Consider the following 16,473-nt stretch of genomic DNA (forward strand, 5'->3'; position numbering starts at 1 on the left):
TTGTTTTTGTTTTGTTTTGTTTGTTGGTTTGTTTGTTTGTTTTCAGTGAAAGAGAAAAAAAGCCAAAATGATGGTGAAACATTATCTCCCTTCAAATTTTCAAAACCTTGAATGAAAATGTTAATGGAAACAGGAAGAGTTTTTTCCTTTTTTTTCCTCCTAAAATATTAATCAAAAAAAATAGCATTTTTTTTTCATTTAGAATCCTCTTTTCAGGAAAAGCTAATCTGTCTGATGAACAAATAAAACACTTCCCATGGAGGCAGAGACAGAACAATCTCTTTTTTGTCCCACTGTCTCATTAAGAAAACACGGCACAGTTGAAAAATGTTAGTACTTTAAAATGAAAGTTCAAGGTCGTTTGACTTTTGAAATTTCAACACATATAAAATACTTGGAGTTTTTCTGTCTTTAACAGGCTTTTAGAAAGAGTTTATATCCACCTAAGTCTCCAAAGATGGAAAGGATGTGAGCCCTTGCCTCTGATAATCAAGAAGAAATATTTAATCAAGAGGTGAAAGAAGTGTTTGTAAATACATAGTAGTCCTACATGCAGCTTCCTATTTCAAAAAAATCATGTTTTTCTGCAGCGCATTTTAAAGGCAGCAGCACTGAGTCATGTACAGTGTTGGCAGGAAACACCTTTCTGAGCGTTGGAAGTGGGAATTCCTTTAGCTGGGATGAGTAGAGAAGAAGTGCCATCTACTGTAACGTTGACACTGCATTCCTGCAGCCTTTGCTCCCGGGCAAATCTGAGCACACTTGTAAAAATACCTTTTCTTTACAGCTGGTAGAAATTAAAGCCCAACACATCAAACCGGAAAAGAACTGGAAATTCCTGGTTAACGCTTTAAAAGACCCCAGCTCCTTATTTTTTGTGCTCTGCATTATTTCAGGTTTTCCTGTGGATTTTTTTTAAGTTCACAGCAGTTATTACCTTGTGTCTGGTGTCAGGTCTGGGAATCTTTTTTTTTTGTTCTCTGCTTCTCATTTGACTGTGTGCTGATGAGTTAAAGAAGAAGGGTTTTTGCTTTTCCATTCATCCTTGTAAGCACTGGGGCTGTTTGCCATGTTGACCTAGGGCTGGACTGGTAGCTGGCAGGAATTTGATCACAGAGCAGGACAGAAACAAAGCTGCAGTATGCAATTATTACTTTTTGTTTGTTTGTTTGTTTTAATTTGTTTGGTCCAGTGTATTGGTACACTCATTGCATATGTATTCTGCTTGGAAAGCAGGAGCAAATGAGTGAGTTGAATCTTACAGTGAAAATAGAGATTCACCAGGAGAAGGTAAATTCTGTAATGCTTAAATCTTTCTGTAAATAAGAGAGTCTGGATCTGATAACCTTTATTTTTCTTGTTTCTAGGTCCCGGAATTGCATTTGTGGTTTACCCAGAAGCCTTAACGAGGCTTCCCCTCTCTCCCTTCTGGGCCATAATATTCTTTTTGATGCTTCTAACTCTTGGATTAGACACCATGGTAAACTGCTTTTGTGTCCCACCGTTTTCCTATTTGTTTGTTTGGGGGGGACCATGAGATTGATTGCTATTTTCCACGTGGGCAGCGAACCGGTTTCCCTAAAAGAGGAACAAAGTAAAAGACCATCAGTGCTGAAATCATTTGGGCAGAGCTCTGGTGTTGACATCTGAGCATTTAGATACGTAGGACTCAAAATGCTCCCTGCTGTTGTTTTACATCCAGCTGCACCACTCTGTTTGAGCTGAAACAGATCCTTCCCTTTGTTTTGCCTTCCAGTTTGCCACCATCGAGACGATCGTGACCTCCGTGTCGGATGAGTTCCCCAAGTACCTGCGAACGCACAAGGCGCTGTTCACTCTGGGGTGCTGCGTGTCCTTTTTCATCATGGGATTCCCTATGATCACTCAGGTAATTAGCAACACTGCCTGCGAGCGATCACCTCAGTCTGTCCCCAGTCCCCCTCTGGTGGCTGCTTTCCTCCTGCACAAGCTGCGAAAGATTTAGCTGAGTTGTGACACAGGGTGAGTCTGAGCGCCTTTTTTTTATTATTATTATTTTTTTAATGGATGCTCTGATTTTTAAAATTTTCCCCAGTCAAACATCTCCAAAGTAGTAATGTAAACTAGGTATTCAACCCACACTGACAGAAGGCAGGTTTAGTTTAGGTATAAGGAAGAAATTCTTTGCTGTGAGGGTGGGGAGGCCCTGGCACAGGTTGCCCAGAGAAGCTGTGGCTGCCCCATCCCTGGAAGTGTCCAAGGCCGGGTTGGACGTGGCTTTGAGCAATCTGGGATAGTGGAAGGTGTCCCTGCCCATGGCAGGGGGGTTGGAACAAGATCATCTTTAAAGTCCATTCCAATCCAACCCTTCCTATAAATTAAGGAAAAAGCCCCAACTTTGTATGTCATATAAAGATGCAACCTGTTTGGGGTGCCTTTCCTCCAAGATTAGACATATCCTGACTGTCTTGGCAAACTGAGGAGTTAACAATGTAATTCCCATCTACCACTGATAATCTTCAGTGTCTTCTCTCCACTAATACCTCCAGCATTACAAACCCAGCAATTTCAAGACAAGATGCACAGAATTTTACTATTTTTCCCTCCCCTTTCTCTCTCCCCTCACATCACCCCCTACTAGCCCAGTTTCACTGATCTGAAGCCCAAGGTGGATTCGGTCCTTCCCTCACTTGAATTATGCTGCTTAACCTCTGCCCTGGAGATAGGACATCATATCCTTTCCAAACAGATGAACTGGACTCATTATTGGGGTAGCTCTGGTTTCAAAGGTGATTCTACTTGTCATGTAGTATTACGGGTTAGAGACGCTACAAGTGGAAGGTCTGACAGCGGTTCAATCCTTAAAGGATGGAAGTTGAAGTCTTCCTGAGCTGTGTTGGCTGCCAGAATCTGTTTTTTTTTCTTGCTGGCTTTGATATTCATTCAGCCAGAGGGAAGGAACTGTAGTGCAGCACGAGCCTGCATTTGGTTGATGTTTGGTTGCTGACTCGGTCCCTGTTCCTCTCTGCTCTGCCCACCTCAGTGCCACAAGTGATGGCTCTTCTATCTTTTTTTCCTTAGGGTGGAATGTACATGCTACAGCTCGTGGACACTTATGCAGCTTCTTACTCTCTTGTCATTATTGCCATCTTCGAGCTTGTTGGAGTTTCCTATATCTACGGTAAGAGAAAGCCTATGTCAAAGTAACATTTTAGCACATGATGAAGTGGAGTCCTTAGGGAGAGGAGAATTTTTTTTTTTTTTTAATAAAAAGCCTCAAAATTCACTTATTTTGGACAAAGAAAAATAGGACCTCATTACTGTAGGATACCTTCAAACACATGTATTCAGAAGACTTTCCCGCAGTCTCAAGTCCTTTTCCATAAATAGCTTAAAGCCAGTGCTCAGAGATGAGTCTAAGAACAGACCAAGCAGTGAGTGACACTCTCTGCCCATAACACAGACTCAAGACTAAGCAGCTACTCAGAGGGACTAATTAATCCCTGGTGGTATCAGCAGTTATATTGATCCACGCTGAGGTACACTGAAACGTGAGGAAGATCCTCAGTTGGTACAAAGCAGTGTGCAATTACCATGATGCTGCTGTTGCTGCAACAATTCATACAGGCTGGTGATGTGCTGCCAGACTCTCAGGATGTGCTTTCAGGAGCCTAATTCTTGGAAACGTGACGACCTCCCTACATACCAGGTGATTGTTTGTGTCTGGAATGTGGTGCTGCCACTTAAAACTTGCCTTCAAAAGCAAGGAAAGATACGAATCTCAGTGTGAAAAATGACAAAGATAAGGCTGTTTCTACTGCTGCTGTGTGCAATTATGTAGTTTATATCAGCTGGGCATAAAAATCCCAGGTGTTCTGTTGAAGGTGCATGAATAGCAGCATGACCTTCAGCTTCTGGTCCTGTGCACTGAACGCTTACACCTACCTGTGTTGTGGAGTCCACCCTGTAACATAAGTGCTTTAAAAAAAAACCAGCACAAAATTCAACAAATGCAGAATTTGTTGCTCTTGCTTGAGGCATGAATGTCCTACACAGGACAGGGAATCAGCCCTTTCTTGTTCTCCCTAATTTCATGGAAATGCAGCAGTGTGATTTTTCTTCACTGACATCTAATCCAGTGAGCAGGTCTGAGTGGCTGACAGCGAAGTCAGATATGATATGTTACAAAATATGATAGAAAAATTCCAAATACAGAGAGAAAAGTTGATTTTGGCCGATGATCTTCTGGTAGTTGTTTTCTGTTTGGTTTTTTTGTTTTTGTTTTTGGATGCCCCTGGAATTGTAAGTAATTTGATTAGAGTTGGCCTAGAAGTGAAATGAAACCCAGGTTCTCTCAAATCAACTCAATTCCCTAAGAGATAAGTGGGGATGCTCAAGAAGAGTATGACGGTTTGTTGGGTTTTCTTTTTGCCTTTCTTCTCCTCCTCAGGTTTGTTGAGAGCATGCCTGAACCATGCTGTAATGCTTGAAAGATTTTTAATATTTTAAAAACTACTTAAAATTCTGTAAAATTTCCTTGTTGTGTATGTTTTTAAACAGGGATGAAGGTAACAGAGAGCAGGTCCTGGTTCTGTTCCTCCTCTGAACGCTGTGTGGCAGAAGCACTGCAAACCTGCCTTTGTGGAATGACATCTCATTAGGCTTGGAAGCAAAAAATTGCTCTGGCTTGTGTTTGCTTCACCCAGCAAATTCAGTGTCCCTTAAAACACTAACTTTAATGAAAAATATAAACCAATACACAACCAGTTTTGCAAAGGAAGGACTTGAATAGAGGAGAAGGGTTTTTTTTTTTTTAGTTAGACGTTACTTCACTGTAATCAGGTGTGGAAAAGGACTGACAAATTACAAATTATTCTTTCCATACTTTCTGTATGAACTGGTTGTTCATCAACAGATCTGGGTAAAGCCTTTGCTATAAACTACTTCAAAGGTTATTCCCTGGAATCAACCTTTTGCTGGACTAAGGAGCTTCCAGTCTTTTAAATGAAAAAGGAAAGATTTACTTTACAATCATTACCTGCTTGGCTAATGTACCAGAGCTACTTCTACTGTGTTAGAGCCACTTTTGTAAGGACTGTTCATGGGAGTACATCCTGTACATTTGTGATTTGTGTGTTGTAAATACAAGCAAAGCTGCTGCTCTGGTTATATTCCTTCTAGCAGTGCTCCAAATTGGCATAATATATTTTCAAGCTCTGGCAACTGCTGTTTTACACTCCACTGACACCTTTCTCTGTGTACTTGTACTCTTCATGGCAAGCAGGTTGGCACAATAGTGGCAGGCGCTTTTATGATGAAATAAATTTGTCTTTACTTCTTGTAACATGTTCTGCTTGCTGAGCTCGTTGAGATTTTTAAATTAAAAAGGGACACACTTGGTTATTTCCTTGTAATCACTTATTTTTCAGTAGAGTCAGTGCTCCACAAACCAATCAAATGCAGCCTTTTCATTTCCCACGCTGGTAGAAATGTTTATTCTCCAGTTGTTTAGATTATGATGCATGGTTGGTAAAGAACAGCTTAGAGCTGGGGTTATTAATTTAATCATCAGCATAAATCCCACTGCTGCATTTTGTAACATGAGGCTGAAGATGAAAATCCTCCTGTCTGAGCGAGACATTGTCAAAAGCTGAAAATGTATGACTGGAACTTCGTTTGTGTTCCTTCTAGATCTGCTTCTTTTTTGACAGTCTGGGTTTTTTTTTTGGGAAGCTTTGTTGTCAGAGCGAGTGGTAACTGCTGCAGTGTGTTTGTAAGAGACTTTTGAACCTTTTTTCCTGTAGCAGAAGAGCAAAGTAGTTGCCTGCCTAGGTTTGCAGGCTCCTTTTTTTAATGGGTTTTATATCTGCAGCACTTGTGAATACATCATTCTGCTTTAGGAGGGAGAAATCAGATGTGGAATATCATGTAATGTTTATTTCCCAAAGTTATTCAGCAGGCCTGACTGATCTCAGAGGGAGACCAGATTTGCTAGGATTAAAAAAAAAAAAGTAAAAAAAAAAATTGGTGTTCTGTTTACCAAAGCATCCCTGGCATTTTTTTCTGTGGAACTTTCACTGGAAAGAGATAAGTACTGTGTAATCCCTGTATCTGCTTGCATGCATTTGACCCCTGAACTGCTAATATTAAAAAGTGCCTTAAACTGTGAATATCTGCTGATGATTTCAAGAAAGAACTGATTTTTTTAGTTGGAGTTTCAAGAAAATCTGTGCAGAGTTACATGAATTTTGGAGGCAGAAGGCCCTGGTAACTCTCAGTTAGGTATCCCTTCTTTGCAGCAGCAAGTGTGGCTGGAGTAGAGACTTTAAATGAGATTTAAACTTGGTGGAAAAACCCATCAGCCTGTACCTTGTGCTGCTGGAATTATTTCAAAGCCAACTTTGTCCCCAGCACGCCACATGACTGGCTGCTGTGTGAGAATCTCCCTCACAGTTCTGCAGATAAATCAAACACAGGGGCAAATGGTTCAGTTGCAGCAAAAAACGCCCTTTCAGGTCCATCACACAATGACCTTGGGGGTTGTATTTGGTCCAGGCATACAAACTTCTATTACAAAATAGAAAAGGGTATCGTGATTCAGACTGGTGCTGAAGTACAGTGATTCCATGGGTAAAAAAAAAAAATTACATGTATTTTACAGAGAAGAGGCTTTCTGAAAAAGAACACTTGCTGTAGTCAGTAGAAAAGAGAAAAAGAGGGAGAGAAACTACAGTTAGTGAAAAAAAAAAAAAGTGACATCTGGGTCACCTTGGTTTAGTTTTTTTTAAGCTTACATCCACTGCAGGTTGTAATTTTTTCATCTTCCCCAAACTCAGTTCTTGCAATACCACCTCACTGTTTAATTTCTGGATTTTTCTTCTCTGTTTGTTACCATAACCTGGTTCTTGAGCTCTTCTCTCACATGCTATCTGCCTGAGCTGGGCCTTTAGGGCTGCCCAAACACCACCCAGCCCTGTTGCTTCCTTCAAGCTGCATCAGAAGACACTGAATAATGAACCATTGCTATTTTTTTTTTTTTTTTACCTTCTTGGTTCTTGGAACAGTCAGGTGGATGGATTCATTCCTCCTTGATATCAACAGAAAGGCTTCCAAATTAGATGGATCAAGCCTGAGGATTATCCCTTCTTATACCCTGCAGTCTCTGACTCTAATGAGAACATGAAGTAGTACATTATTTTTGTTCAAGCATTTCTTCCCTTGCTCAATGCCTTTTCTCCAATATTTAAGCTGTCCCCATATCATGAAAGTTGGGCAAAATGCTTTATAAAATTTAGATAAAATTTTTTCAAATTTCAAACGTTTGTGAGACAGATAAGCTCAGACTTGGACCCCAGGCCTCTCTCTTCTCATTGTAATTAGAAAAGCTGGAACCAATGTCAAATTTGGTTTTATTACTTTTGGATAAATTACTAATACCTAAATTTCTAATAACTAACAGGGAGCAGCAGCTCCTGGCCAGCACACTTTTTTCACCCTCATGGAATGGCTGGGAAAGGAGCTGCAGAGTTGGCTGAAATACCATTTTCCAATCTTGCATGTTTGATTAACTCAGGTAACTTTAGAGATTCAATCAATACAATAACCTGAAGAAACAGCACGCCAGTTAATCTGTTTGTTCGAACAACACTGGATATAATTTAAAATATTTACAGGTGCTCTCTAATAATTCCAAGAATCATTTAGGTATCAGCTGAAAAATAACAGGACATCATCAGTTTCCACGCTAAGGGACACAGTTGTAATCCAGTCATGTAGCAGGTATAGAGAAGCTCAAATATTGTCTGTGCTGAAGCAGGTGTACAGATATTAATGAGACTGATCTTCATAGTGAAGTAAAACAAGTCTGCAAATAATTATACAAATAATCTCAGCTGCCCAGTACATACTATTAATGTTTTAACCCCAAACACTCCAAACACCTGATCTCTGTGTAAAAGCTCAATTTTGCTTTAATCCTCAAGAAGCGAATATTTTATTGGAATAGTTACCTCCACATTAGTCCCATTTTTTACTGTGTAGTTGGGTCCTCCACGGAAGTTTTCAACCAGCAAGCCGCAGTTTGTTTTCGTAATTAGGCACAAGGGAGGGCACCAGAGCTCCGTTGCAAATTGCAGTTGGTTTCTTTCACACCTAATTGCTTTTACATTTGCTGTTCACAGGACTGCAAAGATTCTGTGAAGATATAGAAATGATGATTGGATTCCAGCCAAGTAAATTCTGGAGAGTCTGCTGGGCATTTGTGACCCCGACTATTTTAACAGTAAGCAAAAAAAAAAAAAAAAAGAAAAAAAAAAGAAAAATAATTTAATATATTTTCTTGTTGTTGTTTGTTCATCATTCCTGATGTTTCTAGGTGGTAGTAATTAGAGCTTGGATGCAGCTAATTAAACACAAGTGCCTGTGTTCTTACATGTGTGTGTAATAGGAACAGAGTGCAAGTAATGGTGTTTTTGGTGGAGAGGGATGAAGGGATTCTAAATGCTGCTATGGTGGCCTTTCCTGTCCATGCAAAATGGTCCTGTGACATGCTATTGTATAGCATAATTATGGATTATCATATATATATATATGTGTGTGTGTCTCTGTATATATGTATGTAGCTATTTATAGGGTATGTATTTATTTATATTTATAAGGTCATGATCCTCCTGTCTGTTGTCAGGTTGGACAGGGGAAAAAAACCAGTTTATTGAGTCATAAACTAGTCCAGGAGAGATGTTTTGGAGAGGCTGAGGGGGAAATTTGAGTGACAGAGTTTTAGCTGCAAAAAGGTGGAGGTCCTGCTGCAGAGGTGGAAAGAGGTGGGTTCTGCATAAGAAATGAAAATATCTTCAGTTTCTCTAGGGGGAAAAAAGAAAACAAATGAAGAAAGGAAAAAAGGGGCAGAAAAGGGGGAGAAAAGAGGGAAAAACAGGGGGAGAAAAGGTGGAAAAACAGGGGAAGAAGGGGGAGAAAAGGTGGGAAAAGACGAGAAAGAGGGGAAAAGAGAAGGGGAAAGAAAGAAAGATGGGGGAAGGAGGAAGAAAAAAGTGGGGAGAATGATGAAAAAGGGAAAAGGGAGAAGAGGAGAAAAGTGGAAGAAAAAAAGGGGGAGAAATGAGGAAAAAGGGGGAAAGAGGTGGAAGTGGAAGAAAAAAGGGGGCAAATGAGAAAAAGGGGGATAAAAGGGAAAAGAGGAAGAAAAAGGGAGGGATGAGGAAAATAGGGGAAAGGGGGGAAAAGAGGGGGGAAATGAAAAAAGGAGGGGAAGAAAAGAAAGAAAGAAAAAAAAAAAGTCAAAGGAAAAACGATCTGTTGTTTCCAAACCCTTTTGCAGCCGAGGCAATGAAGGAATGAGCCCCTCCGGGCCCGGGCCGAGCGCGGCTCTTCCCCGCCGTGCCCGCAGGTGGCAGCTCTTGAACTTAAATCGGAGCGTGTGCGGTTTGTTGCTGTTCTTCTTTTCCCTCGATTTTTTTACTTCCCACCTCCTTCAAACACCTTCCTTCGAGTCGGTTTAATACTCACTTCACGTTTAGATCTCCGTTCAGTCAAAAAGGACATCACGTTCTCGATTTTGCCACTGCTACACGTGTTTTCTCCAAGTCCAGGGATCCAAGTCTAATAACTGTATCTACAGCTACTATCTCGATTTCTAGTCCAAATATACTAACTATATCTACATTTACTATCTAGATTCCTACCTGAGTGTTTCCTTTATGTTTTAACCCAAGTGCAGGTGCAATCTCTGATTGCACATAATTTTTTTCCTCCTTTTTTTTTTTTTTTTATTTTTTTTTTTTTGGGCAAGAGAATGAAATAATTATTTCAGCCACTTTAAAAGCTTTCAGCTTGATAAATCAGCACTAAACAGCAGAGCCTTCCTTCACCAGCGTTTGCTGTTGGAAAGCACATGCCTCCACCTGGAAGTCCTCACTCTTGGATCACACCTGCAGCAAGACACCAGTATTTGTGCAGAGTTTTAAAAACTCATCATTTCCCTACAAGTCATACAATCACTGAGTGGTTTGGGTTGGAAGGGCCCTTAAAGGCCACCTAGTTTCAAACCCCCTGCCGTGGGTAGGGACACTTTCCACTAGACCAGGTTTCTCCAGGCCCCATCCAGCCTGGCCTTCAATATTTACAAGGATCCATAATTTCTCTGGGTAAGTATTCATAGCTGTTTACGTACAGAATAAGAGAAGTTTCTAAAATTTCTGAAGATATATATTTTGAAACAGTAAGTATGAGGTCAGCTGGCAGGTGAGAAGCAAAGCAATGACTCTCTAGTCCTGTGCAATCAGTTCTTCCAGAGAAGTTACATGTCACTTCATGTGTCACTTTGGGAAGTTCCTGTGTGTGCTGCTCTTTAGTGCAGCGTAAATGTTGGCAAACCTTTTTATTTCTGGGAGAAATGTGTGGGGGGAAAGCCCTGGATAAAGTTAGTAGTTCTTTTCAGTATTGTTAATTCAGGAAGGAGGACTTTTTTTTTCCCTGAAATCTGAAAAAGGCTTAGTTTTTGCAGACAGGAATACATGTGTGAAGTGACTAGCAAGTGTTGGTGAGCTCAGCAAAATCCTGAGTTGTGAGGAGATGAAATTTTCTAGGGTGAGAATGATTTCTCCAAGGGGTATAATGAAGACAGTCTATTTTCCTTGCATAGATTTTCTTTACCAGTTGCCTTCACTGAACTATATTATTGCTGCACATGAAAACCGGGTGGATCTGTCTTAACTACCCGGTGGCAACTGTTGTTTTATTGTGACAATGTATGGCTATAGTTGGCAAATCACTTTCTAAAAAGTTGGAAGACTTAGTCCAGTTTAATCTATAGTGTTAGGATGACATCAATGGCAATGTGTTTTTTTTTTTTTTTTCTCTTGAGGACCTTGTTGAGAATGAGCACGTGTGAACATCATATTTTGTAGCTCTTTTATAGTTCCAATGGTCATTTTTGAGATGCTGCCTTAGGCACTGTTTTACCCTTCTGAAGGCAATTGTAAGGCTCTTCTGCAGATTGCTCAGCTCCTTTACAGTTCAGACTTGTGCTTGTGGCTACTTCCAGTAATCACAACTAGGCAACAGGAAATTATGTTGTTTCTTAAGGAAAACAAATTCAAACTGACCGTGTTTGTCTTCCAAACTTGCGTGTTCTGTTGTTGTTCCAAATGCAATATTTACTGAACTTACAGTGAGAAATAAATTGACACTGATCGGTCATAATTCAATTCTTCTGCAATGGAAACAGACAAAGCAAAGCCAAGCAATAAATTCTTTTCTATTATTGCTTCTGTAAAGCTAATATTTGATACATTTGAATAGCCTAATATTAGACTTTCATTAGACTCCACATCTCTGGAAATAAAAACTGATCATTTTTATATGTGCCTTCACCCAGTTATACTTCTATAAATCTTCTCTGTGCAATTATTGCAAGCACAGGCATTTCCCAAAAGTTACTGAATTATGCACAAATGTAAGCAGATGTATTGCTGTTCATACAGTAAGTGAAATGGAGTAACTTAGCATAATCACATTAGGTAAAACTGCCAATAGACCATGTAATAAAGCACGTTACTCCAGGGAGAAGATCCTAATTTCAATTCTTCTGGCACAAATGCAGTGATTTTTGTGGGATTTTGCAGGATTTCCTTGAAACTCATTAGGTTCAGGCTCTGAGCTGTTTATTACAGCTTGTGGCAGCGCCCTGCCTTAGGTGGATGCGCTTTTATCCGTGTTCCATATATTCCAACCCTGTGTGTGGGGGATACCTACCGTTTTTCCTGCATAGCAGGCTTGTTTTGCTTATTCAAACATATTTGTTTTCCTCTCTTCTTTCCAGTTCATCCTCTGCTTCAGCTTTTACCAGTGGGAGCCGATGACTTACGGAGCTTACCACTACCCCGGCTGGTCCATGGTGCTCGGGTGGCTGATGCTGGCCTGCTCAGTCATCTGGATCCCGGTTATGTTCGTGATAAAAATGCATCTGGCCCCAGGCAGATTCATCGAGGTAATTCTTCTGCCTTTTTGCTCTTTACAAATGCAGTCGCAGCAGACCGCCTCTTTTATTTTACATTGATTTTTTTTTTTTTGTGATATTGAATGTCTAATAGCGCTAAGATTACTTTCTGGTAAAGTAGTTGTTGCGTTGCAAAGGGATGCTCAGTTGATTTCAGTTGTAGACCTTCTATTCCTCACTCCTCAACAAAATGTCCCTGAATTGTGGAGTGATTATTTTATTTTGTTTTATTTTTTTGAAATCTAGGAGGGGTTGCAAATTTCATGAGTCCTGGTATGGCTTCACCGGGAGAAAGCTGCTCTAGCTTTGTTGGCCTTTTTGCAAAAGCAGGGTGTAGACGTAGGAAGCACCAACTGCTGCTGTGTACTGTGCTGCAGGGAGCTGGCAATCAGCGCTAGGAGATGGCAATCAGGAGTTGCCTGCTTGCAGAGTGTGGGATGGTTGGGTTCTGGAGTCATCCGGGATGCGCTTCAGGAGGTTGTGCCACTCGCTGAAGTTCAGGAATAAAATGCATGAAGAGACCTCCCACTCTACATCTCAAACTACTCATTACAAAACCTAGCTGGCAATCTTTGCCTTACCCTTCTTCATCTCTTTATTTTTCTTGAATAAGCGGATCCCTCCTGGCACCTGGGCTTAGAATAACTCCAGCTGGCGCTTTATTTTTACCTGGCTTTACCTGTTTATTTTGCAAATCAGATTCCTGACACTTCCCTCCGCTGCTCCAGAAATGTGGTGGTCACCTTCTGCTCTCCATCCTTGTGCCTTGTCCCTGCCTGCCACCCTCATCCTCCCCTGTCCCCTTCCTGCAGGCTCCTCGTTTCCCTGCAGGGCGTGGTACAGCAGTGCCTCTCTCGTGTCAGCGTTTCATCCCTTCACTGCCCCTCACCGTGTCTTCTGAGAAAGCTCAATGCTCCTTTTTGAGGGCTTTGAGGCTTTCTCAGCTCTGCCATCTCGTCACTGCATGCTGCTTGTGCTGTTCCCTCCCTGGGAGGAGGAACAGACGCTCTCTCCCCTCTCCGGAGCCGCTTTTGCAGTTCAGCTTTCCCTGCGAAACCCATCGGGGCTGTTTTACGGCTCAAAAATAAAAAAAAGTAGGGAAAAAGTACTAAAAGAGCATCATCCTTTTGGTCTCTCAATATGCCACAATGCACATGCCTAAGGGAAAAAAAAAAAAATTAAAAAAAAAAGACCAAGATTCTCTGCTTCCCATAGAGCAAAGGAATTTAACGGGAATTCTCACAGCAGTGGGACACCCCAGGGAAGGCATCCAGGCACGTGGTTTGTAGAAGGCAACGAGGCCACTTGTCTAAAGGGCCACTCAGCCCTCGTGTAGAAGAGCACATTGGAGTGCACAGGTCAGGAGACAACTGCTCCTGTTGGGAATGAGCTCATGTGGAACTGGATTTACTTGTTCGTTGTCTCACGAGCTCCTCTCACTGAGGAAACGGTTCCCCTTCGAAACTTCTCATGTGTTGAACTGGTGTTTATATATTGCCACAAAACTAGGGTTTTCTTACTGTCCCTCCAGTCGTGCACCCAAAGAAGCTCCCAAGAGTTGGATCTGTTTGGAAGGGGCTTTTGCTGAAGCTGTTTCAGCTGTAGCCTGGTATTTCCTCAATACTGAGTCTGTTGCATAAAATTATTATGGTTGATTTGGGAGGTAAGAGTTGCAAACTGGTAATTAAGCAGAGATTAAAATAACTGATAGAGAGGTCTGATCCACTTTATTAGGTAATAAACATATAATTGTTCCCTCTTAAGTCATCAGAAATATGTTTTCTTTCCCTTTTATCTCTGAATGCACCGATCAAATTATATATTCAATAAGGAAATCAGTGGAAAGATTTGAAAATTTTTGTTGTTTGCCAGGTTAACATTCTCCTCTCTCTGTTTTTCCTGCAGATAGAAATGAAACATCTCAAAATTAAAATCTTTATTCATTCATAGTGATGTACTACTTTTTGGTCATCTGTATACTTTTGGGAAATATGCTAAACAGGAATCCAATTATTTTAATGCAGTTACCCAGTGCTTAGACCATTGGGCTAAGTAATTGTGCACATGTCCTTCAGTAGGAGAGCTCTGCAATCTGTAACAGTGGTTCTGAGCTCCCCTCATATGGTGTGGGGGAGAATGCATAATTAAAATCTGGGCACTTTATCCTCTATTAATCTTGAAAACTTTTTGTGCAAAACAAACGCTGAGCAGTAGAGCATTGCAGGGCCATCATCAATAACCTTAAACGAGCTTATCCTCGTTTCTTCTGCATTCTAATTGTGCTCCATGACATCAAATGAGACTCTCTTTTCTCTCCCCCCCCCACATGGCAGCGACTCAAGCTGGTGTGCTCCCCACAGCCTGACTGGGGCCCGTTTTTGGCCAAGCACCGAGGTGAACGTTACATGAACATGATTGATCCACTGGGAACCTCCTCCCTGGGACTTAAACTGCCAGTGAAGGATATGGAACTGGGGACACAATGCTAATGATTTGTTACTAAGGGGTGGCAATAACATTGTCAGCCTTTTCTGATATTTTTTTTTTTTTTTCCATTTTGTTTCCCCCACTGTTTCTTCTTTCCTTTTCCACAGTGCCAGGAAGTGGTTGCTTAGGAAAGTAGGATTTACTGTTGCATGCCATAGGGAAGACCTAGCTAGACCACTTCCAGGTGCAGCTGATGCCCGTGACATGTTCTGTACCCAGTGAAACAGCTACAGGTGACAAACCAGGTGACACACCAGGTTTTGCCGGGTGATGTAGGAATAAACAAAACCAAATTTGACCCATTTCCCACAAGCGTCCTCGTAACAGGTGGCTGTGATGGAACTAGGATTTTGCTACTCAGAGGAAGGTTTAGCCCTCAGATGGGCTGGAAGCAAGCAAAGAGGGGCATCTCCCCTAGTCCTGGTGTAAAATCCAGCCTAAGGCTCCTGTGAAAAGTGGGGTTGCTTTTTCTATGCTGACAGCAGACCTTGCCCCGTCATGTCTGCTCACACCTTTTGTGATTTATACCAACTATGAGGGATTGTTATGTTATATAAACAAATGGAGACTGTTTAAACAGCACACCAGGAAGTAATATGTGGGGGTCAGAACAGAAACACGATAATCCATTCGATCTTTTCAGGAAGAAAAATAAGAACAAAGTTAAAAAAAACTAGCCAGTTGAGACTGGGGCTAAAGTGCATTTGAGCCTAGAAATGGTTTGGAAATAGTGCCAGAATGAGATGTATGGGCATCACTGTTTAAAGTACTGTCATATGTTTCTTTCAGTAATCTGACATCTGTCATTTCAATTAGAAATGCCTGAGTTTTACAATGTGTCTGAGAGCTCATCCTACACGAAGTGCAACTCTGTTTTTACTCACTCCAGTACTCTGAACATAATTTTCCTTGTTTCTCTGCTTTTGTTTACAGTATCTCCTCAAGAAGCCATCATATAATTTGTGCCTAACTTTGTATTCTTACAGTGGTAAGTGTAGTCTAGTTACCACCTGAAAACAGTTATTAGAAGTTAGATGTGCTGTTCAACTTTGTGACTCCCCATTCATTTACCTATAAAACATCTTTATATAACCTATAACCTTCAGATGATGTATTCTTCTCTTTCAGCCAAGGGGGAAATAGCAGGACCCCACTGGTCTATATATTATATATATAGCACATAAATTCCTCAAAGCAGTATTCTCTCTGAAAAGTGAATAGGGGTTTTCTTTGCATTAAAACATTTTCATTAAATAAAAAAAGCCAAAATCCACAATAATTAACCACTGCAGTCAATCCACACGGTTGCAACCTCAGATATACAAAATGCAAGGGTTGAGGTGAGAGGACAATCTAGTAGATGGTCATTATAACATTGCATAGCAGTAGGACTTTCTAAAGCATTATATTTTAGAAATCAGATATAAGCAGCGATATGAATACTAGATTAAAATAGTTTTGTTACCTATTGGGCAGAGTGAAAAATAGAGCTTTTTAAGAGTACATTTATTTACCTAAATAGAAAATTAGCCCAACTTATTGTAAATGCACTAGAATGAGGGAGAAAAATATATCTTCGATAATTGGCAAAGCAGTAATCTTTATTATCTTGTTATATCCTATACACACATATATGATATTTTTTAACAGTGATCAGTGTTCATGTAGTGTGTGCTAGTGCTGTTTTATGTCCCTATAAATATCTTAGCAATCAGTGTAGAGACGATGAGCTTAGAGTAGCCTATCCAGTTTTTTCCCTCCCCGGACGCTACTGTAGTAGCCCGTAAATGTTCTTTCCTTTCAGGGGACTGTTTCTATCCTGTTCCTTTGTCTGTCTGTCTTCATATTGCAGGGTCTCAGGTAAATCCTCCGTTCACGTGTGTCCGTAGATCAGTAGGTGTGTTGTTTCATCCCGCTTGAAGAAAACAAAAAAACCTAAACCTTAATGTAACACTTCCATGAATTGTTAACTTCTTCTCTCTCTCTCTCTC

At 40.8% G+C, this 16,473-nt stretch overlaps 1 protein-coding gene across 1 annotated transcript in view; it reads left to right on the top strand.

The window, feature by feature from the left end:
* SLC6A5 (solute carrier family 6 member 5) overlaps positions 1-14,733 on the top strand; it is a gene marked incomplete at its 5' end in the record, with an annotated part of 20,803 nt that extends 6,070 nt beyond the window's left edge. Inside the window, 6 exons of the mRNA XM_027902848.1 lie at positions 1,368-1,480; positions 1,757-1,888; positions 3,061-3,160; positions 8,160-8,260; positions 11,819-11,986; positions 14,329-14,733. Of these exons, the coding sequence (XP_027758649.1) occupies positions 1,368-1,480; positions 1,757-1,888; positions 3,061-3,160; positions 8,160-8,260; positions 11,819-11,986; positions 14,329-14,484 (770 nt within the window). The remainder of the gene's footprint in view (positions 1-1,367; positions 1,481-1,756; positions 1,889-3,060; positions 3,161-8,159; positions 8,261-11,818; positions 11,987-14,328) is intronic.
* Positions 14,734-16,473: the final 1,740 nt, after the last annotated feature.

Source organism: Empidonax traillii, unplaced genomic scaffold, assembly GCF_003031625.1.
Source record: "Empidonax traillii isolate 1590-97213 ecotype Southwest subspecies unplaced genomic scaffold, ASM303162v1 scaffold915:size242376, whole genome shotgun sequence".
In the NCBI taxonomy this organism is placed as follows: domain Eukaryota; kingdom Metazoa; phylum Chordata; class Aves; order Passeriformes; family Tyrannidae; genus Empidonax; species Empidonax traillii.